This window comes from Ahaetulla prasina, chromosome 7 (assembly GCF_028640845.1).
Source record: "Ahaetulla prasina isolate Xishuangbanna chromosome 7, ASM2864084v1, whole genome shotgun sequence".
NCBI lineage: Eukaryota > Metazoa > Chordata > Lepidosauria > Squamata > Colubridae > Ahaetulla > Ahaetulla prasina.
In genome coordinates this window covers 2,851,581-2,875,004 of record NC_080545.1, presented here as the reverse complement: position 1 = coordinate 2,875,004, position 23,424 = coordinate 2,851,581, and the positions used below count along the sequence as shown (strand labels likewise).

At 40.7% G+C, this 23,424-nt stretch overlaps 1 protein-coding gene across 2 annotated transcripts in view; it reads left to right on the top strand.

Annotated features, from left to right (window-relative positions):
• CDC123 (cell division cycle 123) overlaps positions 1-23,424 on the top strand; it is a 26,979-nt gene extending 3,555 nt beyond the window's left edge. Inside the window, exons 3-15 of one of the 2 annotated variants that reach the window (XR_009156151.1) lie at positions 779-850; positions 2,251-2,311; positions 3,434-3,466; positions 5,057-5,152; positions 9,169-9,275; positions 12,878-12,926; positions 13,424-13,499; positions 15,267-15,389; positions 15,489-15,517; positions 16,061-16,189; positions 17,197-17,334; positions 20,606-20,997; positions 22,261-23,424. Coding sequence is in view for 1 of the 2 variants with exons in the window: in XM_058191377.1 (XP_058047360.1) it covers positions 779-850; positions 2,251-2,311; positions 3,434-3,466; positions 5,087-5,152; positions 9,169-9,275; positions 12,878-12,926; positions 13,424-13,499; positions 15,267-15,389; positions 15,489-15,517; positions 16,061-16,189; positions 17,197-17,334; positions 20,606-20,638 (916 nt within the window). In the remaining variant the exon portion in view is untranslated. Of the gene's footprint in view, positions 1-778; positions 851-2,250; positions 2,312-3,433; positions 3,467-5,056; positions 5,153-9,168; positions 9,276-12,877; positions 12,927-13,423; positions 13,500-15,266; positions 15,390-15,488; positions 15,518-16,060; positions 16,190-17,196; positions 17,335-20,605; positions 20,998-22,260 lie in introns of those variants that run through there. The other variant, XM_058191377.1, reaches the window with a different exon arrangement.

Below are 23,424 nucleotides of genomic sequence, written 5' to 3'. Positions count from 1 at the left end.
AAACAAGCAATCGTAACTCAAGGGCGACCTGTACGTGGTTTGAGTCTTTAAATGTTTAAGAAAAGAAATGCTGATGTGTTTTTTTTTTAAAGAGTGAGAATCTTAAGATAACAGAATAACAGTTGGAAAGGGCCTTGGAGGCCTTCTACTCCAACTCCTTTTGTATTTTGAACACCTTTATTATTTTTCCTTTCTCACGTTTTTCAGCGTTTTGTTTTTTGCTTCATTTTTTTTTTTGGAGTGGAATGAGAATTTATTACCTATATCAGCACAGTGTATACAGGTCGTCCTCGACTTACGACCACAATTGAGCCCGAAATTTTTGTTGCTAAGCGAGACATTTGTTAAGTGAGGTTTGCCTGGTTTAACAACCTTTCTTGCCACGGTTGTTAAGTGAATCGCCGCAGTCATTAAATCAGTAACACGTTTGTTAAGTGAATCCGGCTTCCCCATTGACTTTGCTTGTCAGGAGGTCGCCCCTGGGGCATTGCAACCGTCATAAATATGAGTCAGATTCCAAGCATCCCAATTTTGATCACAAGACCACAGGAAGGCTGCAAACATCGTTACTGTGAAAAACAGTCATATTTTTCAGTGCCATTATAAAATGGAACGGTCACTAAACGAACTGTTGTACGTCGAGGACTATCTGTGTAACTGAACTACCCTAATAGCAGCAGGTATTTGCCTAAGGGTGTAAAATAGTAACTTCCTTGCTGTGTCTTCAGATTTATAAGCTCTCTAAAATTATTTTGTTTTAATCCTTTTTCCATTTTAGTGTCATTCTTCCAATCCCACAGAACGTCAAAGATTATTTGCTAGATGATGGAACCCTGGTCGTTTCTGGCAGGTAAGAAATTGTCCTTAAAAGATTAAGATGCATTTAAAAAAATAATTATGTGTGGGTTTCTGTGATCTTTCTAAACAAAGAGGTTGCTTTTCTCTCTGCTTTTCGATGATCTTTGTGCCTCTAATGACAGAGTAAAAAATAGTAAAAATATAATACTGTATACAGTTCTTCACAGGCATTCAAATTTTGTGTTTCAATAAATCTCAAATTTTGTCTCTCAGTAAATCTCAAATTTTGTCTCTCAGTAAATCTCAAATTTTGTTTCTCAATAAATCTCTAAGCTTGACTTAAGCCCAATAAGGTACAATAATATATCTATTATTTTGTCTCTCAGTAAATCTCAAATTTTGTCTCTCAGTAAATCTCAAATTTTGTCTCTCAGTAAATCTCAAATTTTGTCTCTCAGTAAATCTCAAATTTTACATTTCAGTAAATCTCAAATTTTGTCTCTCAGTAAATCTCATATTTTGTCTCTCAGTAAATCTCAAATTTTGTCTCTCAATAAATCTCTAAGGAAATGGAAGCTTGACTTAAGCCCGATAAGGTACAATAATATATCTATTATTTTATTTGCCTGTTCACCGCCCTGAGTCCTTCGGGAGAAGGGCGGTAAAAAATTAAATTATTATTATTATTATTATTAAAGATAAACACAGCATATTTTTTCAAACCTGGAATATAAATTTGAATATGTGCAAATGTTTTTAAACCTTTAGTCAACAGAGGTAGTTTTCGACTTATAAGTTTATTCAGTGACTGTTCAAAGTTTTATAACAGCACTGAAAAAAAGTGACTAATGACCGGTTTTCATACTTACGACCGTTGGAGCTTCCCTGTGGTCACGTCATTGAAATTCAGACCAGCTTGGCAACGGACTCATACTTACGACGGTTGCAGTGTCCTGGGGTCACATGATCCCTTTTTGCGACCCTCCGACAAGCAAAGTCAACGGGGAAGCCAAATTCACTTAACAACTGTGGCGAGAAAGGTCGTAAAATGGGACGAGCTCACAAATGTTTCACTTAGCAACCAGAAATTTTGGGCTCAATGGTGGTCATAAGTCGAGGAGTACCTGTACTTTAAAACACCCCCCTTCTAAACGAGTCTGTCAGCGAAGCAACAATTTGGAACATTTCCCCCAATCTTTCATCATCTTACTAAGTGTTTTTTTCCTACAATAACAATTTCCTGCTTCAACACAAACATACACAGTTTTTAATTGGAAAAATGTTATTAATTGGGGAGAACAGATCGCTTTCGTCTCGAGGTTTTTCCAGAGTGGTTTGTTTTTAAAGATTGTTTTTTTCGGGCCTTAAATGTTATAAAAGACTACCGTAATAAAAGTTAAAACTTTAGGATTTGATCCTCAAAAGGTTTCGCCTTCTGTTTTCTTTATTTAGAGAGGATCCCCAAACCATAACCCAAGATGGGGCCGATGAGGAAGAAGCGGAAGAAGCTGTGGTTTGTAGAAAATGTTTATACTGTAAATTTTTTTTTGGGTCTCTGGATTGTCGGATAAATTGCCCCTCATTCTAGAATTCCATATCTTTTCCATAAGTGAGGCTGGAGACTCATTCTCCGAACTTGTGAGTTGGTTTCTGAACGTCTCATTACCAGGCTACATAACATCTGAACCGATTTACTACCAGTTTGCTGTCTGTGCATGTGCGCTGTCCATGTGCATGTGTGGTACACACCACGCACCAAATGCAAGGTGTGTGTGTGTGCGCAGTGCACAGCAAAATGAGGCATGGGGTAAATAGAACAGCGCAGGGGTGTGTGTGATCAGCTGTGGCACGCGATCTCTTTTTTTAACCTTTTAAAAGCATTTTTTTTACAACCCATTCGGCCGAATAGGTTGTAAAAAAATGCTTTTAAAAGTTTAAAAAAAAGGCTCTTGATGATCAGGCAGCTCAGCTGGGATCATCAGAGCCTTTTTTTAACCTTTTAAAAGCATTTTTAAGAACCCATTCAGCCAAATAGGTTGTAAAAAAATGCTTTTAAAAGTAAAAAAAAAAAGGCTCTGATGATCGCACGGCTCAGCTGCGATCGTCAGAGCATCTTTTTTCAACCTTTTAAAAGCATTTTTTAAAAGAAGCAGGAAGCGGGCGACCAGACATTGGGTGCGCATGGGCAGGGGGCAGGAGGCAGGAGGGGGCAGAGATTTTTTGCTACCGGTTCTCCGAACCAGCTGCTGCCATCGCTACCGGATCGGATGATCCGGTCCAAACCGGGAGCATTTCACTCCTGATCTTCAGTGAATTTAAGGGAGGCCAGTGTTGGTGTTCTTCTTCTCATAAGGGCTTTGTGTGGTCAATGGGTCTTGTGATGGGGAGGTCACGCCAGGTGAGGGTCCCATCAGATGGGTCAGGTGTGGGTTGCATCAAGTGAGATCCTCTTGGACGAGAAGCAAAATGTCTTCAAGGGGGAAAAACACAAAGAAAAGTCCCGTTGACCGAGAATCTCCACAAACATTTGAACTTATTCACAATAACGTTTATCGGTTAACCACAATTAAACAACTGTCAATAGTCACATCCCAATCAAAAGTAACTCATTTCTGGTCTCTCTTTTTTTCCCCAGTGGTCTGATGATGAAAATACAGCAACACTTACAGTAAGTCCCTCTGTATTCAATTATTTTTTGAATAGAACTAGGAATGGAATGGATAGAAATAGAAATGTCTTTATTGGCCAAGTGTGATTGGACACACAAAGAATTTGTATGTAAGATCTCATTGTGCATAAAAGGTGTAAGTGATCAATCATGACCATAGTCCTCATAAAAAATACATTCATCCTAAATCCTAAGATACAACACTGAGTGATAGTCCTAGGATACTAAATAAGCAATCAACATAAATCGGAAACAAAAATAAAACAATATCAATCGTAAGGATACTAGCAACAAGGTTATAGTCATACATAGAAAAGGAGATAGGTAATAGGAAGGATGAGAAGAATAGTAGTAACACAGTCTTAGCAAATAGTTTGACACTGTTGTGGGAATGGGTTGTTTAGCTGAGTGATGGAATACAAGGGAAAAACTGCCCTTGTGTCTAATTTGCAAGAGATTTAAATTACCTAAGAAGTCTTGAGTTATAGGAGAGCAAACGCCAAACCATTTTTGGGCGGTTTTTATCAGGCTGTGAACTTTCTCCTATGTTAGAAATTAAAGTTGACCTCCAAGTCGTTCCTAAAACAGACAAGCGTTTTTCAAAGAAAATGTGAAATAAACATCGGACATACTGATCAAACTTGAGTAGTACTGTGCTTTAAAACAGGTGTCTCCAACCTTGGTCCCTTTAAGACTTGTGGACTTCAACTCCCAGAGTTCCTCAGCCAGTTTTGCTCTGGGTGTTGAAGTCCACAAGTCTTAAAGGGACCAAGGTTGGAGACCACTGCTTTAAAACATTGTGAGAAAGCCATTCATTTGTCTTGTTGTTGCAACATCCAATGTCCGAAATGACTATTTAGCAATCAGATTGATTTTTTAGCTCGGGGTTTGAAATGAGGGATCCTTGGGACTTATCTTGAGCTTGGTTGCTCCCTTGAAGACATTTCATGACCCAGCTAGGTAACATCATCAGTGCTGATGTTGTTACGTAGTTTGGATAATAAAACATCTGCAAGAAAACAACCAAGCTCAGGGAGCCCCACGGACTCAGATTAACTGCATGTTAGTTCTGCTAGACTTTTAAAAAGTCCCGAGTTTTCAAAGCCAAATATTGCAAAATAAAGTATTTCGAGGATGTTTATTGAGATCTGAATTTCTTTAAAGTATCTATGCTGAACCTGTTCTGGAGATGTTTTTGTAAACATTTGGCTTGCATGCAACAATTGCAATACAACATTATTTCTCCTGGAATACTGTTTGCCTTAATTTTTGTTTCTAGTTTCTCTTTTACTATTAATCTTCTCATCGTTCCCGTCACCAATCTCTTTCCACTTATGACTGTATGACTGGAACTTTGTTGCTGGCAATCCTTATGATTTATATTGATATATTGACCATCAATTGTGTTGTAAATGTTGTACCTTGATGAACGTATCTTTTCTTTTATGTACACTCAGATCATATGCACCAAGACAAATTCCTTGTGTGTCCAATCACACTTGGCCAATAAAGAATTCTATGCTATGCTATGCTATGCTATGCTATGCTATACTATTCCATTCTATTCTATTCTATTTTGTGGTTTTCCAGGCACCAGAATTTCCCGAATTTTCCCTTAAGGTTGAAGAGGCGATCCATTCCTTGGGAGGCAGCGTTTTTCCGAAGCTTAACTGGAGCGCTCCAAGGGTAAATTGAATTTAATTTAATGGCAAATTTATATAAAGATTCCCGGAGATATTTTCCTGCAAATTATAATTTCGCTTTATGACTTTCTTGGTTTTTTTTTCTCCCTTGAGAAGTTTCATTTATCATCCAAGAAGCTTTTTCAGTTCTGACGTTTGGGACGAGTTCACTTTGTGACTTCAAGCATCTTTTAAAAGAACATAGTTTCATTTTAATCTGCAGTTTTAGAAGGAGAATATAATAACACTCCGGTTTCTTGTGCCTTTGAGAATTGAGGGAGACGGAATCAAATACCGCATTGCAAGTTCTGTTCAGATTCTCAGTCAAGATTTGTTCAGGCCTTGAGAAGAAAAAAATCTACCAGACTGTCCCTATTATTATATCAATTTTTGTGGGATGATAAAGTCTCCAATATGAGACTTCATTTTTAGATGGTACGGATAGTCTTCAACTTACGACCATTCATTTAATGTTCATTCATTAAGTTACAACAGAACTGGAAAAAGTGACTTACGACCGTTTTTCACATTTACGACTCTTGCAGCATCCCCATAGTGACGCAACCAACATTCATCCTTGGCAACGGACTTATATTTGTGCCCGTTGCTGTGTCCTGGGTCATGTGATCCCCTTTTGTGACCTTCTGCTTTGGTAAAGTCAATGGGGAAGCTAAATTCACTTAACAGCCGTGAGACTAACTTAACAACTTCAGTGATTCACTTAACAGCTGTGGCACAAGAAAGGTGGAAAACTGGGGCAAAACTCGCATAACAGATGTCTCATTTAGCAACAAATGTTTTGGGCTCAGTTGTGGTCTTAAGTCGAGGACCATCTGTACGTAAGTGGAGAAGATGCATCTCAACTGTTCAGGAAGGTTCCGCGGAGAAAAATGGTTCTGAATTCTAAAGCAGAAATTTTTAAGTTTTAAATTCTGAATTTTAAAGCAGACATTTTAAGTTTTAAATTCTGAATTTTGAAACAGACATTTTAAGTTTTAAATTCTGAATTTTAAAGCAGACATTTTAAGTTTTAAATTCTGAATTTTGAAACAGACATTTTAAGTTTTAAATTCTGAATTTTAAAGCAGACATTTTAAGTTTTAAATTCTGAATTTTAAAGCAGACATTTTAAGTTTTAAATTCTGAATTTTGAAACAGACTTTTTAAATTTTAAATTCTGAATTTTGAAACAGACATTTTAAGTTTCAGCCTTCCATCCTTTATAAGGTAGGTAAAATGAGGACCCAGATTGTTGGGGGGCAATAAGTTGACTTTGTAAATATACAAATAGAATGAGACTATTGCCTTACACACTGTAAGCCGCCCTGAGTCTTCGGAGAAGGGCGGGATATAAATGTAAAAAAAAAAAAAAAAGTTTTAAATTCTGAATTTTGAAACAGACATTTTAAGTTTCAGTTCTGAATTTTGGAGCAGCCATTTTAAGTTCTGAATTTTGAAACACATTTTAAGTTTTAGGCTTTTTCTTTGGAAAAGCTCTTACTCTGCCCAACATGAAAACAAACTGAACGTCACTACAAGGGTTCTGTAAATTGGGTGGTTCAAAAGGACCCAGCTGTGGTAATCTGCTAAAATCTCAGTTTACCCTACAAAGCAGCATAAATCACCTGTCTTGAACGGCATTAATGAGGTGTAGGGGAAAGTTTAAACATTTGCCCTGTGCAACCTCCTGAATGACTTATTGCCATGCAGAACAGAAACTTCTAAAGAAATTGAGCAATTAATTTGGCCTGAGGGGTGCCCCACACTCCAAATCTCTCTTTGATGGGAGCCTGATTGACTTCAGCGGGAATCATTTTTGAGAAAAGCAGAGATAAAATCAGGCCTTGAAAGGACCAAGCGGTCACCCGCTGAGTCTTTTGCAATGTATGTCAACAAATAAGTTGCTTTTTCTTCGCTGGCTTTTTTTTTTTTTTTTGCAGCACATTAATCCTTTGCAGATCCGTAATAAGAGCTGCTTCTGAAGAATCCAATATAATCGCATTTTAATCCTGTAGTTCTGTAGGTTTGTTTTTTTTTAATGTATCTGAAGCCCGTTTTTCACTGGAAAACTAGGGGTGAATTTTGTTAAGCATTGAACAAAGATACTCTCCCCAGGGGTGGGTTGCTAGCGGTTCGCACCGGTTCGGGGGAACTGGTAGCAGCAGCAGCAGCGGGAGGCTCCGGCCACCCACTCGGACATCATCAAAAACATTCTGCACATGCACAGAACCTTCTGCGCCCACGTGCTCCCAATAGCGGACCAGTAGCGCCAGGATTTGAAACCCGCTACTGCCGCTTGCTCTACGTCTTGCAGGCAAACCTAGATATGGACAGGTAAACTTCGACGTAACAACCACAATGGGGACTGGAATTTCTGTGGCTGAGCCAGGCGGTTGTTAGACAGGTAAAGGTTCTCCTCGCACATATGTGCTAGTCGTTCCTGACTCTAGGGGGCGGTGCTCATCTCCGTTTCAAAGCCAAGAGCCAGCGCTGTCCGGGGTCATGTGGCCGGCGTGACTCAACACCAAAGGTGCACGGAACGCTGTTCCCTTCCCACCAAAGGTGGTCCCTATTTTTTCTACTTGCATTTTTACGTGCTTTCGAAACTGCTAGGTTGGCAGAAGCTGGGACAAGGAACGGGAGCTCACCCCGTTACACGGCAGCACTAGGGATTCAAACCGCTGAGCTGCCGACCTTTCGATCGACAAGCTCAACGTCCTAGCCCCTGAGCCACCGGGGCCCTTGTTAGACAGAGTTATACCCAATTTTACAACCTTCTATGCTACAGTCCTTAAGTGAATCCTGCCATCGTTAAACGAAAATCCAGCTGTTCCCTTTGAGTTTGCTTGTCGGATGGTCGCAAGTAGAGATCACGTGTTGCTTAGGATGCTGCAAACTCACACAAATACTTTCTGTTCGCCAAGCGCCTGGTTTTGATCACGTGACGGTGACGATGCTGCAACAGTCGTAAGCGCGGGGACTGGTCATTAAGTCCCTTTCTTCAGTGTTGTAACTTTGAATGTGTTCTGACCAACCTCCCAAACATGACAAACCCTCTGTAGTTAAATAAATGTTCCCTTTATTAGGAGCGCCAGCAGCCCAGGCAAAAGTTTCTCTCTCACACCAAGCTAACATGTTCCTCTGGCAGTGGGGGGTGAAGAGTTGTCTGCCACATCTATTCATCTCCGCCTCCTGCCTTTTATCCCCAGAGCTAGGGTGGGGCTAGCTGCAGTGGCTCTTCCGTCCCAAGGACCGGCCCATAGATTTCCACTGCTCTCCTCTCCTCTGCCTTCTGTGCATCAGGCACTGGACCCAGCTGTTTCTCCTCTTCCTCATCAGCCACCTCCAGACCTGGGGGCTGTTGACTCTCCATCGAAGGGCTGACGGATGGCCCAGGCTCCGCCTCTGTCTCTTTCTCTCTATACCAGCTCCATTCCCTCTCCCCCCTCGGAGCCCTCAGGTTGCCTGGATACTGGCCCTGACTCCCATGTCTCCTCCTCCTCCTCCTCCTCCTCTGATTCGGCTGCTGGAAGGGCCAGTGGCCAGCAGGTCACAACAGAATGATTACTAAATGGAAATTCGTCATATACAGGTAGTCCTTGACTTACAACATTCAGAGTTACAACAGCACTGAAAAAAAACTGACTTAGAACTGTTTTTCACACTTATGACCGTGGCGGCCTCCCCATAGTCACATGATTTACATTCAGACGGTCGACAGCCGACTCACTTTTATGACGGTCGCAGTGTCCCCGGGGTCACGCGATCCCCTTTTGCGACCTTCAGACAAGCCAAGTCAACGGCTGGATTCTCTTGACAACCGTGTCACTAATTTTAACAGCCCGCAGTGACTCCCTTAATGACTTGTGGCCAGAAAAGTCCTACAAATGGGGCAAGACTCCCTTAACGCATGTCAACCCACTAGCCACTGGAATTTGGGGCTCAGTTGGGGTTGTAAGTCGAGGACTACCTATAAGCAGTTAAGAGTATGCCTGAAATAAATAAATCCGTTTTCTTTAGGACGCCTACTGGATCGCCATGAATAATTCCCTGAAATGCAACAGCCTCAGTGATATTTTCCTGCTTTTGAAAAGTTCGGATTTCATTACTCGCGACTTCACTCAGCCGTAAGTTGGACCTGCCCCTTTGAACAGGGAGATTAGAAAAAGTCCCGATATATTGCTTTTCTTCCTTTTCTTCCCTCGTCTCTCCTGGAGACTAAAACCACGGGTAGCTTTCACTTATCTTTGCTACTGATTTGCTCGCGCGCACGCACACCACTTGTCATGTCCCACTCCCCCTCCGACGACCGGGTCTAGGAAGTCCGTATCAAGCGTGGCAACGAAGCCTCTGCAGCTTGTCAAATTCCTTCGAGGTTTCTCAGGGCAGGCAGGAATCCAAGTTGTGACTTCAGCAAACTAGATGAGACTTTGCTTGACTCAAAGTTGCTTGACTCAAGCAGGTCCTTTATATAGGCTGTGGGGTGTGGCTCCATGACTCAGCATTTATCCAGGCCTGCCCCTCCCTTCCTTCTGCTGGCTTCACCTCTCAGATCTCCGGAAGCGAGGATCCTCCCACTTTGAATTGTCTTCTGCTATTTGAGAAAGGGAGGGGTCAGAAGGAGTAGGCTTGAGTAATTCCAATCCGTGGCTGACTTCCTCTGATGGCTGAGCCAAAGGAACTCATGCCATATGAGTGAGGTTTGTTTGTTCATTCCTGACATCCTGCCCGGGCATGGGGCCAGGGCCGGGGGCTGGAGGCATGACAGGCCGTTCATCTTCATTATCAGACTCAGAGTCTGATAAAAGGCCCGGGAGGAGACAGGAGGGGCCTGGCTGAGGAGGACGAGGCACAACACCACTTCTGTACCCGCCCACCAGCTTCTGTGCATGAATGCGCAGATCGTATTTGATGACGTCTGATCGGGTGGGCGGAGCCTCCCGCCAACGTTGCTACCGGTTCGCCGCGGTAGCAACCCACCACTGACTAAAACATACAAAGAACGGTTGCAGGATTTGGGTTAGGCCCAGACATGATAACAGGATTCTTTGATTTGAGGGGCTGCCACAAAGAAGAGGGGGTCAATTTATTTTCCGGAGCACAGGAGACAAGAAGCAATGGATGGAAACTAATAGAATAGAATAGAATAGAATTTTTTTTATTGGCCAAGTGTGATTGGACACACAAGGAATTTGTCTTGGTGCATCTGCTCTCAGTGTATATGAAAGAAAAGATACCTTCATCAAGGTACAACATTTACAACACAAATGATGGTCAATATATCAATATAAATCATAAGGATTGCCAGCAACAAAGTTACAGTCGTACAGTCATAAGTGGAAAGAGATTGGTGATGGGAACGATGAGAAGATTAATAGTAGTGCAGATTCAGTAAATAGTTTGACAGTGTTGAGGGAATTAATTGTTTAGCAGAGTGATGGCCTTTGGGAAAAAACTGTTCTTGTGTCTAGTTGTTCTGGTGTGCAGTGCTCTGTAGCGTCGTTTTGAGGGTAGGAGTTGAAACAGTTTATGTCCAGGATGTGAGGGATCTGTAAATCTGTAATCAAGGAGAGAAGCAACCTGGAATTAAGGAGAAACTACCTGACAGTGAGGACCATTGAACAGTGGAACAGCTTGCCACCAGAAGCTGTGGGTGCTTCATCACTGGAGATCTTTCAGAAGAGATTAGACAGTCACTTGTCTGGAATGGTAGAGGGTTTCCTGCTTGAGCAAGGGTTGGACTAGAAGCAGGAGCTCAATTTATTTTTCAAAGCACCAGAGGGCAGGACAAGAAACAATGGATGGAAACTAATCAAGGAGAGAAGCACAAATCAAAGGGTTACCAATGTTAATGGGAACTAGCTGAAAAAGATGGGGAATAGAATATATCAAATACAGGTTTGCAGGATTTGGGGTTGGCTAGTCTAGAGAAAAGAAGGACAAGAGGAGACATGAGGGCGTTGTTCTAATATTTGAGGGGCTGCCACAAAGAAGAGGGGGGTCCACCTATTATCCAAAGGGCCTGAGGGTAGGACAAGAAACAATGGATGGAAACTAATCAATCTGGAATTAAGAAGAAACTTCCTAACAGTGAAGACAATTAACCAGTGGAACGACTCGCCACCGGAAGTTGTGGGTGCTTCTTCACTCTCTCGCGGGTGTGCAGGGACTCCTGACTTACGATGCGTTTGACCCCTCCCTCGGACTCAGCCTGTTCAACTCCTACATATGAGTTCCTTTACAAAAGTGTTACCTGGTTGTTGTTGTTTTTTGGGCAATTTCTACATCTTAGTGATGCACAAAGAATGGGCTTTTGTAGAAATGGTTCTTATGCATTCAGATTACATTTTAATTTCTGCGTGGAATAGTCGTACTTTTCCCCCCTTTATTTAAAGATCCATCCATTTTACAACAGTTTCAAATCGGTGTTCTTCTATCATTTACTTCTTTACATATATTTATCTTTATAGTCCCCTTACTCCTTATTCATATATACAATCGTTCACACATAATATTGTAACTATATATTATTTTACTGACATTATCTGCTTTATGACGTTTTTCCCAATCGTTCTTATTTACTGTTTCTACTGCCCAACCAATCGTACCATTTGTTCCATACTAAGTAATATTCTGTTTCCTCCTTTTCTTTTATCTCTTTCGTTTCCTGACAGTTAGAACAATTAATAAGTGGAACGACTTGCCTGCAGAAGTTGTGAATGCTCCAACACTGGAAGTTTTTAAGAAAATGTTGGATAACCATCTGACTGAGATGGTGTAGGGTTTCCTGCCTGGGCAGGGGGTTGGACTAGAAGGCCTCCAAGGTCCCTTCCAACTCTGTTGTTATGTTATGTTATGTTATGTTAATTTGTCCGTCTCCGCACATTCCAAGATTTTTCCTTATCATTTCTTCCTCTTTTGGTATATTGTTGTTTTTTCCAATTCCGTGCGCATGTTATCCTTGCTGCCGTTATTATGTGTAGGATTAAGTGTTGTATTTCTTCAGTGTATTTTGTGGTAAATATTCCCAGTAAGAATAAGGCAATGTATGTTTTATGTGTGTGTTTGTTTTGTTTTTAAAAGAGAAATAACAATAAAAATTATTAAAAAATAAATAAATAAAGATCCATCCCAGGTTCACAGGAATATAGCTTGTAAGTGTCTGAAATAAACAAACATCGTGATCCGGTTAACTGTCCGTTAGTCTTGGTATTGATTAAGTGCCGATAACCCACTGAGGTGAAAATGATAAATGCTAATTGGGCATAAGGAAGGGAAGTGAACTGAACAGGTGAAAATTGGCTTCGTTCCTTATTTAGTTACTCAAATAGGTTTATAGATTAAAAGGGGGGGACGGAAAACCCAGAGCTTCTGCTCAGCTGCAGGGTAAAAATTCAATCCCTTAACAGCGCCAATAAAACACAACGGAAATGGAAAAATGGGAGCAGTTATACTCCTATAATATGAGGAGGAGGACTGTGGGGCCCTTGGTGCTCTCTGAGCTTGGTTGTTTTCTTGCAGATGTTTCATTACCAAACTAAGTAACATCATCAGTGCTAGAAGGAGGGGTGGGGTTTGCTCTCATCAGTTGATTTGGTTGCTTGCTCATTAACCCTGTCACCAAGTGGTGAGTGTGTCATTGAGGAGCCTTTCACAATCAGTTGCGCTCCTACTTGTGGTGGTTAAAGACATATTCACAAATCTATCACGTGTGTTTCTTCCTCTCTAGGTTTATCCATTGCAACGATGATTCCCCGGACCCTTCTCTGAATTATGAAGTAAGCGCGACAGCTCGGGTAGCATTTTCAACCTAGCACAAAAGTTTTCCTCCCACACCAAGTTCCGTAAGAGAAAAATAAAAGAGAGAGAGAGAGAGGGAGGGAGGGAGGGGGAGAGAGAGAGAGAGAGAGAGAGAGATGGATACGATCGATATTTAATAGATAATTAATGTTTAATAAATTTAATAGAAAATAGATGATAGATAGATGATGGATAGATGGATGAACAGATTGATACAACAGATATTTAATAAATTTAATAGATAATAGATAGATTGATACGATGGATAGATGGATGAACAGATTGATACAATAGATATTTAATAGATAATATTTAATAAATTTAATATAGATAGATGATGGATGGATGGATAGATACGATAGACAGATATTTAATAGATAGTAATATTTAATATTTTCTTAATTATCCCTTACGATGAAAGTGTTGGTGGTTGTTTGTGCCAGTTAATCAGAATTTTTCTTTCCCCTTCCCTCAGCTTGTCCTCCGAAAATGGTGTGAATTGATTCCTGGGGCAGAGTTTCGGTGTTTCGTGAAGGAAAACAAACTTATTGGTGAGTTTATGATCAGTAAAAGATCATTTATCCTCTGCTGCGTCCAAAGGTTTTCTGGATTATTTTTATTGTAACTCTCTCGCATTTCACAACGTGAGACTGCCTGTTAAATTTGGACTATGATTCTTTTTGTTCCTGTCAGTTTACTTCTGCACAATTTTTCCCATAATGATCCAAACAGCTCAAAAAAATGAATAGAATAGAATAGAAAAGAATAGAATAGAATAGAATAGAATTAATGGAATGGAATGGAATGGAATGGAATGGAATAGAATAGAATTAATGGAGTGGAATGGAATGGAATAGAATAGAATAGAATAGAATAGAATAGAATAGAATTCTTTATTGGCCAAGTTTGATTGGACACACAAGGAATTTGTCTTGGTGCATATGCTCTCAGTGTACATAAAAGAAAAGATACGTTCGTCAAGAATCATAAGGTACAACACTTAATGATAGTATTAGGGAAACAGTCAATATAAATCTTAAATCTTAATAGTACGAATTACCATCCTGCAGTCTCACTGGATTTTAATACTCATGCATTGTCTGAGGACTTAATAGTATGTCCCTTTCTACATCCATTCTTTTAAGCTACATGTTGCCTCTTCTTTTGGTTCACGGCAGTCTCTAATGCAGCTTTGAAATCCAGAGTTCGCAGGGTTGCTGATGGCATCATGGAAAGAAATTTAGTTTTCCTAACATTCCTGGATCTTGCCGAGAGACCTCTGGCGTATCTGTAGAGCTGCTAACTTATAGAAGTTTCAGTTCTAAAATATTGTTAGTTATCAAGATTTCAAATAGAGCAGAGGTGATCTACAAAATGCTTTCTAGCCAGATGTGCCTGTCATGCGAGTCCTTCATTTGGCTTATTTATTTATTTAGCATACAGCATGAAACACACAGACAGCCGCAATAAAAATGTATGAAAAGAGCACATAATAATATGATACACATAAGATGGAGGTGTGTGTTCAATTTTGCAAGGTAGAAGAAATTCATGAGGTTATATATTAAATTCCAACTTACATCTTAAAATACTTTGATTCAGTAAATAAAAGAAGTGGTCTATATATTAATAACTAGGCCATTTAGCCAATTAAGCATGGTACAGGGAGCCTTTGACTTATGACCACAATTGAACCCCGAATTTCCATTGCTAAGCGCAACAGTTTTTTTAAGTGAGTTTTGCTCCACCTTTCTCACATCCAGTTGTCAAGCCACTGCAGTTGTTAAATTAGTGACATGGTTGTTAAGTGAATCACTGCACTTCTTAAGTTAGCAACACAATTGTTAAGTGAATTTGGCTTCCCCGTTGACTTTGGTCATGTGAGTCAGTAGCCAAGCACCTGAATTTTCATCATGTGACCATGAATCGTAAGTGTGAAAAACAGTCATAAGTCAATTTTTTTCAGTGCTGTTGTAACTTTGAACGGTCACTAAATGAACTGTTGTAAGTTGAGGACTAACTGTCTTTTTTTTTAAATTGGAAGGAGTCCACTTTTCCTTAATTTGGCTATTTTTCCTTTTGGCTTTGCGTTTGGCACAATGCATGGGTTCAGGAATGAGAAATACTGAACAATCCTGTAAGAGAAATGTTTGGTGCCTTCCAAATGCAATTAGTTAGAGTAAGTAACTTCTAAGCAGCTTCAGTTCTGTTTTTTAATTGATCAACAAAAAGCATGATATCATTGGGGCTCATATTCTATCACTGTGCTTTAATTCCAAGGAAGTCTTGCAGTATAATGAATATAATTTGTCTTCCAGCTATATCTCAGCGAGACTACACTCAGTACTACGAACATATCTCTAAACAGAAAGAAGAGATCTGTAGATGCATACAGGATTTTTTCACCAAACACATACAATATAAATTTTTGGATGAGGATTGTGAGTACCCTTTTAATTTTAATAGGATGCGGGTATTTTCTAACGATTACAAGGACACTCACTTTTTCTACTTTCTTCTTTTTTTCCCTTCCTTTTTAGTTGTATTTGATGTCTACAGGGACAGTATGGTAAGTGAGTTTCCTCTTTTTTACCCGTGCTGATGGTTAGGAAGGTATAATAATTAAGACCCTGATTTTCTCCCAGTAGATTGGCAGCACCTAGCCAACGGGGTCTGGTCTTCAAAACACTGACTTGGTCACTAAGTGGAGAAGGGAAGAAGGCAGGTAGCCAAAAAGCACACCTCAGAAGAAATCCATATTGCAGAGGGAATAAGGAATGGCCTTGAAAGCAGGAGGAAGCGTGGCTGTTAAGGCAGTGGTCAGATAAGCAGGGCTTGTACCCAGACAAATGAAGCAACTTGAGAAAACATCTAAGACAATCCCTCAAAAAATTACAATGAAGACAAAGTGAGGGGAAGAAAGCCCATTTGGATTATCTAGAGTATGTCAAAGTAGTAGTAATCCAGACTTATGTGGAATTGGTGTCTTATCACTCAGAACCTTCGAAACAAAAACGTAACTGATCTGAAAAGGAAAAAGAAATTGTGTTGTTTATTTTATGCTATCCACATATGGATAGTTGACATTTTGACTCTTGCCATCCTTCTTCAGGGCAGAATTTGGCTCATCGATTTTAATCCGTTCGGGGAAGTAACAGATTCTCTGCTGTTTACATGGGAAGAAATACGGTCCGGAAACAGTTTGAAAAATGACCAGACTGAAGGTGCAGCGATGGAAGAGGTAAGAGAAGAAAAAACAGATTTTTAGAGGTACAGGATAAATCTATATACAGGCGTACATGTAATTAAGCCAGCTTTCCTGATTTTACTAGGCATTGACATTTTACTGTTTAATTTTTTTTTTAAAATCTGCCCAGAATTACTGTGTGGCAAAAGTGTGAGAGAGAGGGAGAGAGAGAGAGAAAGAGGGAGAGAGGGGGGGGAAGGAAGGAAGGAAGGAAGGAAGGAAGGAAGGAAGGAAGGAAGGAAGGAAGGAGAGAGAGAGAGAGAGAAAGGAAGGAAGGAAGGAAGGAAGAAAGGAAGGAAAGAAAGAAAGAAAAAGGAAGGAAGGAAGGAAAGCCCCCTGCTCAAGGAGGAGACCCATACATTTCAGACAAATGGTTGTCCAATCTCTTCTTAAAAACCTCCATTGATGGAGCACCCATAACGTCTGAAGGAAAGTTGTTTCACTCATTAATTGTCATCACTGTTAGGAAGTTTCTTCTTAGTTTTAGGTTGCTCCTCTTCTTAATGAGTTTCCATCCATTGTTTCTTGTCCTGCCTTCAGGAGCTTTGGAGAATAAATTGACCCCCTTCTTCTTTGTGGCAGCCCCACAAATATTAGGACACTACTATCATGTCAGTATTCCGATATTTGAGGGGCTGCCACAAACGAGAGAGGTCAACCTATTCTCCAAAAGGCAGGAGAAGAAACAATGGATGGAAATGAATGTTTAAGAGAAAGTGTGATATATGAATATTTTGGACTGCATCGATTAACTAATTAAATGGGTTTTACGTCGGTTTGATTTGGCCTATTAAATATTTGGTTTTAATTCTGTTTTAAATTTGCCATTTGTATTTTGTGTTTTTAAATATGGCTATAAACCGCCCTGAATCCTTCGGGAGAAGGGCGGTATAGAAATTAAATTATAAATAAATAAAAATAAATAATGAATACGAAACGAATTTGCAAGGAAATAATTGAGCCTTAATCTTTCTCGACTTTGCTCTTCCCTTCCAAATTAGGAGTCTCCATCCTTCCGTTGCACGAACAGTAATCTTACGGTCCAGCCGAGTCCGTATCTGAGCTACAGATTGCCCAAAGATTTTGTAGATCTGTCCACGGGAGAAGATGTCCACAAATTAATTGACTTGCTCAAGCTGGTAAGCACATTTGGAGAGAGTTACGTTTTGACATGATCTTTTGGGATATAAAAAGACATCCTGCTAGGAATTCTTGTAGCTTGAAACTCTCCTTTGCAGAACATTTAAGTGTAGTCCTACAGTCAGGCTCACCTACCACTAGATTTTCCCTTACCGAATTCTAGACAATTCAGCGAAATATATAAAAAGGTTATTTTTAAAAGCATGATAATGAAGGAGGTGATTGATATACTCAAATTGGAATGTAGTCCTTGGTGATTGGAGCCCACTTTCATAACACAACTGTAATATTGTTTGCAATATTCTTCAAGACTAGAGGTGTCATTTAGTCCTTTCCTGAAGGGATTCACTACTCTCTTTGTCAATATTCCAGTGTTTCTCAACCTTGGCAACTTTTAGATGTGTGAACTTTAAGTCCCATAATTCCCCAGTCAGCTTGTGTGGATTTCAGTTCCCAGAATTCCCCTGTCAGCTTGTGTGGATTTCAACTCCCAGAATTCCCCAGTCAGTTGAATGGACTTCAACTCCCAGAATTTCCTAGTCAGCTTGAATGGACGTCAACTCCCAGAATTCCCCAGTCAGCTTGTGTGGACTTCAATTCCCAGAATTCCCCAGTCAGCTTGTGTGGACTTCAATTCCCAGAATTCCCCAGTCAGCTTGCGTGAACTTCAACTCCCATAATAATAAATAAAAATAAATAAACTCCCATCATACTGGCTGGGGAATTCTGGGAGTTGAAGTCCACACAATTTAAAGTTGCCAAGTTTGAGAAACACTGATATAATTTATATGGTTAGTACTTTGTGATGGAAATAGATATATATCAGTTTCCTTGCAAGTTCCTGTCACAATCTAAGCGTTTCTAACTTGGCATTTTAGAAAAATATACGCAAATCTCTGGATTATCTTTAAGGTGAGTTGATTACTTTTCCCGAGGAGCCAACTTACCTTTCAACCAGTTGCAAAATTTATGTTTTTGGATGCACCTTAGAGATAAACCAAGGGCGGATATGCACACCTTTTCACAAATCATTTTCAGCTCTCCAAAATACAGTAACTGGAGTTCTATCCCTCCAATAGGTTAGACACTAATTTGCAGAAAATCAAGTGTAGTAGAAAACCACGAAGTTTTGCCTCAGTCCGTTGAATGACTTTCTTAAAGCTGTTTTGCTTTTACAACAGCTAAGGGAGGCTTGGAATTGGCCAAGATTGAAATCTCACTTGGAAAAAAGATTTTATGGAACCCTTTTATGTTGTTTAAGTCCACGATGAATGGTCTGAAACGTTAAACAAAGCCAACTCAAGCGTTGCAATGAAGGAACATCCATTACTTTTGGTCACACAGTGTGTCTTGTGTATTTATACAGCCCCAATTCCCATCAAAGAGCAGCAAAGGCTTAGAAATTTTTTGCAAACAACCTCTTGAGGTTTGAACTAAATATTTAGCCTATAGATATTTTAATTTAAAGCATGCAGAGGTGGCCTGGTGTTTTTCCCATGTAAGCTGTAAGCTTCCCTACTGGGGCATTCTGGGGCTTTTAAGAAAAGGATGAAAGAACTGTAGCAGGAAAATTACCAATTCTTTCTAGTGTAGAAAAATTGTTCTTCTGTAAAAAACGATCGGTCATCAACACAACTCCACAATGTTAAGAGACCCTAAAGTTAAGAGTTGATTATTTTACCTTTTTATGGTATTTAGTTTGTGTTGTGTATAGGTTTTGTATGATTTTTTTACCTTTTTAACATTGGAAAACCGCCCAGCAGTAAGATGGCCGGCCAATAATTTTAATAAAATAATAAATGATTCATCAATCAATACCAGGGGTGAAATGCTACCGGTTTGGGCCAGAACCGGTGGTAGTAAATTTAACCAAAAAAAAAAAAGTTCCAACGATCAGCTGAGCGACACATGATCATTGGAACTTTTTTTTTTAACTTTTAAGCATTTTTTTACTACCGGTTCTCTGGAACCGGTAGTAAAAAAAATTGCTTTTAAAAAGTAAAAAAAGAGGTTCCGACGATCGCGCGGCACAGCTGTGATCGTCGGAGCCTTTTTTTTTACTTTTTTAAAGCATTTTTTACTGCCTATTCGCCCGAACCGGTAGTTAAAAATGCTTTTAAAAAGTTTTTTTAAAAGGTTCCCACGATCGCGCGCCACAGCTGATCACACCCCCACCCCCCGCGCTGTTCGACTTACCTTCCCAAGCCTCCTTATGGCTCATACTGCGCATGTGCATGCTCAGCTCGCATTTGGTACACAGCGTGCATGCGCAGCCAATGAACCGGTAGTAAACCGGTTCAGATTTCACCACTTATCAATACGGCTTGGTCAAAAATATCATTTGATTTCTAACGATCATTGTGGGGGGCTGTGTTTATTATTGGTTCTTAACTTGACTATCGGTTTGTATATTGTTTTCTTCTTGATGCCTCCACAAATCCGTTAAATTTCTTGGTCTGTGGAAAAGCTGTTAGGATGGTTCAGAAAATGGAGTTAAGAGAAGGAAGGTTCAACTCGGTCATGTTCTCTCAGGCCAAGCTCCTCATGTGGTAGCGGTGATTTATTTTTCTTTGTAGCTTTATTAAGTTATGTCTCAGCTTTGTTATTTTTATAAGCAACTCAAGGCCGTAAATATATACATATAATGCTCCTTCCTACTCTTATTTTCCCCCACAACAACACCCCTGTGAGGTGGGTCCAACTAAGAGAGAGGGGCTGTTTCATGGCTAAGGCGGGACTAGAATTCACAGTCTCCTGGGGATTGGCTCAAAGTCACCCAACCGGCTTTCATGATTAAGGTGGTACTAGAATTCACAGTCTCCTAGTGATTGGTCCAAAGTCACCCATTTGTGCCTAAGGCGGGACTAGAACTCTCCGTCTCCTGTTGATTGGCCCACAATCACCCAAACGGCTTTCATGCCAAAGTGGAACTAGAACTCCCCATCTCCTGATGATTGGCCCAAAGACTTTTGTGCCTAAGCTGGGACTAGAACTTGCCATCTCCTGGTGATTGGCCCAAAGTCACCTAGTTGGCTCTCATGCCTAGGGCGGGACTAGAACTCACTGTCTCCTGGTGATTGGCCCAAAGTCACCCGGTCGGCTTCCATGCCAAAACGAAACTAGAACTCACCGTCTCCTAATTTCTAGCCTGATGCCTTCCATATCCCCTGGAGTAAAACTGATATAACAAAACAGTACGCTTTTTATGAATAAATCCATAAAATATCCACTCCAATTTTTTTGCGCGCGTGTGTGTTTTTTTTAAACCAGAAAAGAAACCAGCCAGAGGATGATGAACAATGAAGATCACGGGATAAAATGAAAACAAAAACAAAAAAACGGAAAGGAGGCCACCCAGAAAAATAGCATTTTAACTGTAGCAGCTCGCAGTAAGAACTTCTTTCGTCGCAAAGGAAAGGCAATGTTAATGTTGCATCATTACTTTAACGGAATAAAGATGTTTTCACCCCACTAGATAAATATTGCTTGGGAAATAGCAATATTATACCGATGGGACACAGTTCTCTCCCAATAAGCCTGTATATTTGGTTTCTAAGTGTTTGGTTTGCATTTTTTCCAGATTTCCTACGCCAGAGAGAGAAATTTAGAGTGACTGGGTTCAACTGTGCTCTTAAGTCAAGGTCTACCTTTATTCATTAAAGGTATCTTTAATTCTCCATATCATTGGGGCCTGGATTAGATCAGGGGTCTCCAACCTTGGTCCCTTTAAGACTTGTGGACTTCAACTCCCAGAGTTCCTCAGCCAGCTTTGCTGGCTGAGGAACTCTGGGAGTTGAAGTCCACAAGTCTTAAAGGGACCAAAGTTGGAGACCCCTGGATTAGATGATTAGGGGGACTGGAGGCTAAAACATACAAAGAATGGTTGCTGGAACTCGGTAGGTCTAGTTTTAATGAAAAGAAGGACTAGGGACAGAGCTGGCGTTTCAGACCGGTTCGCCCGAACTGCTAGCAGAAATTGCGGGTCATGTGTTAAGCTTTTGAATTTGGATCACATGACCATGGGGGTCGTAAGCGTGAAAAACGGTCACAAGTCCTTTTCCATCGTATCTTCGAACGGTCGCTAAACGAACGGTTGTACGTGGAGGGTTACCTGTATTTGCAAAAAATCAAATCACAGGCAACGGTCTTCCCTTCGATAGTCCATGGATGCAGAGGGCTTGGCAGAAGAATAAAATCGTTTGATTTATATTTGATTATTTAATTAAAGATTTATGGAGCCGTCTTAGGCAACAGAATCCTGGCTGCCTCCTTCGCAAACAATTAAGTCGGGAACAGACAGCCAAGTACAGATGTTTGGCACAGTGATCGTTAATTTATTCCTAAGCCACAATTTGCCTTCTTAAAATTTTCCATTGGCACGGTGTCATTATATCTCTCTTCGCTCCCTGTGGGCATCTACCTTGGAAAAACACAGCAATACAGAAGATAATGTGGGGGTAGTGGGGGGAGAGAGAGAGTTTCGTAGTTCAATAATAAATAATAAAGTCAACACCCCTGGGACTGGAACCGGATTTATAAACTGGCCGTACTGATATTTGCCAGAGGCAACGATTTCAATTTATTTTGATCAGGGGTGAAACCTACTTATCTTCCCCACCGGTTCGCATGCATCAAACCCTTCTGTGCATGCACAGAAGGGTAAAAAACAGGTTACTTCCTGGTTTTGATGACGACCGGGTGCGTGGGCGGAGCCTCGCACTGCCATCGCTACCGGTTCGGCCGAACCGGTCCGAACTGGTAGCATTTCACCCCCGATTTATATTCCTGCTTTCTGACGCGCCGTTCCTGTTCACGGATTTTACAAAAAAGCGAAACGCGAAAGGGTTGACCGTAGCCCTTCAGAACCATGCCGGCCGTCCTCGACTTTACGCCCGCAACTGAGCCCAGCATTTCTGTTTCTTAAGCGAAACGTCGGCGGAGTGAGACTTTTCTGGCCGCAGTGGTGAAGTGAATCCCTGCAAGTTGTTAAAGTGAGTCACAAGGTTGTTAAGTTTTGCCTTTGCCTTTGCTGCTCAGAAGGTCGCGAAAGTTGGGGGGGGTGTCGTGTGACCCCGGGACGCTGCAACCGTCATAAATATGAGTCTGTCGCAGAGTGTCTGAATTTAGATCACGGGAACGAGGGATGCTGCAAAGTTCATAACTGAAATATGGTTCTAAGTCACCTTTTTCAGTGCCGTTGTAACTGAAGGGCCACTAAATGAGCTTGTTGTAAGCCGAGAACTACCTTTTGATAAATGGAAGAGATGGGTTCTATTTAATCTTTCGTGCAAGTGGAAGTCTACTTTGTGAGTGTCTGGGGAAGGATGTCCAAGAAAGAGAAGAAAACATTGGCATAAAACAGTCAAGAAATCCCAGATCGGTTGACTTCTCCATTCGATCCAAGAGATTCCACTTCAATTAGCTTGTTAGAAAAGCAGGAAAACTCCCATAATAGCTGATTTATTTGTTGAGAAAATTGATATTGTTGCCCACTCGCACATGGCGACTTAAGGTGGCTTAGAAGGATATCAACGGAGGAAACCCTACACTTTTAGTTTCCAAGATTTTGTAGATATCCAAAACCCAATAGGAAAAATATCTTAACTAAAAAATACCTTAACCTTCTTAATGTCTGATAGAAGAGAATATTTGTAGCTCAGGGTTGAAATGAAGAGTCCTTGGTGCTCTCTGAGCTTGGTGGTTTTCTTGCAGACATTTCCTGACCCATCTAGGCAACATCATCAGTGCTAAGAAGGGAGTGGGATTTGCAGAGTGGAGGAGGAGGAGGACTGTGGGGGTCCTTGGTGCTCTCTGAGCTTGGTTTTCTTGCAGATGTTTCCTGACCCAACTAGGTAACATCATCAGTGCTACAAAGAACTGAGTAATTTAGGAGGAGGAGGAGAACTGTGGGTCCTTGGTGCTCTCTAAGCTTGATGGTTTTCTTGCAGACGTTTTCATGACCCAACTAGGTAACATCATCAGTGCTAGGAGAGGGGTTTGCTCCCTGTCCATATCCATGCCCTGCCAGTATTGGTGGAGATACTGTTTTCTCTTGATTGTTCGTTGATTAAACTGTTGTGTGCTACTTG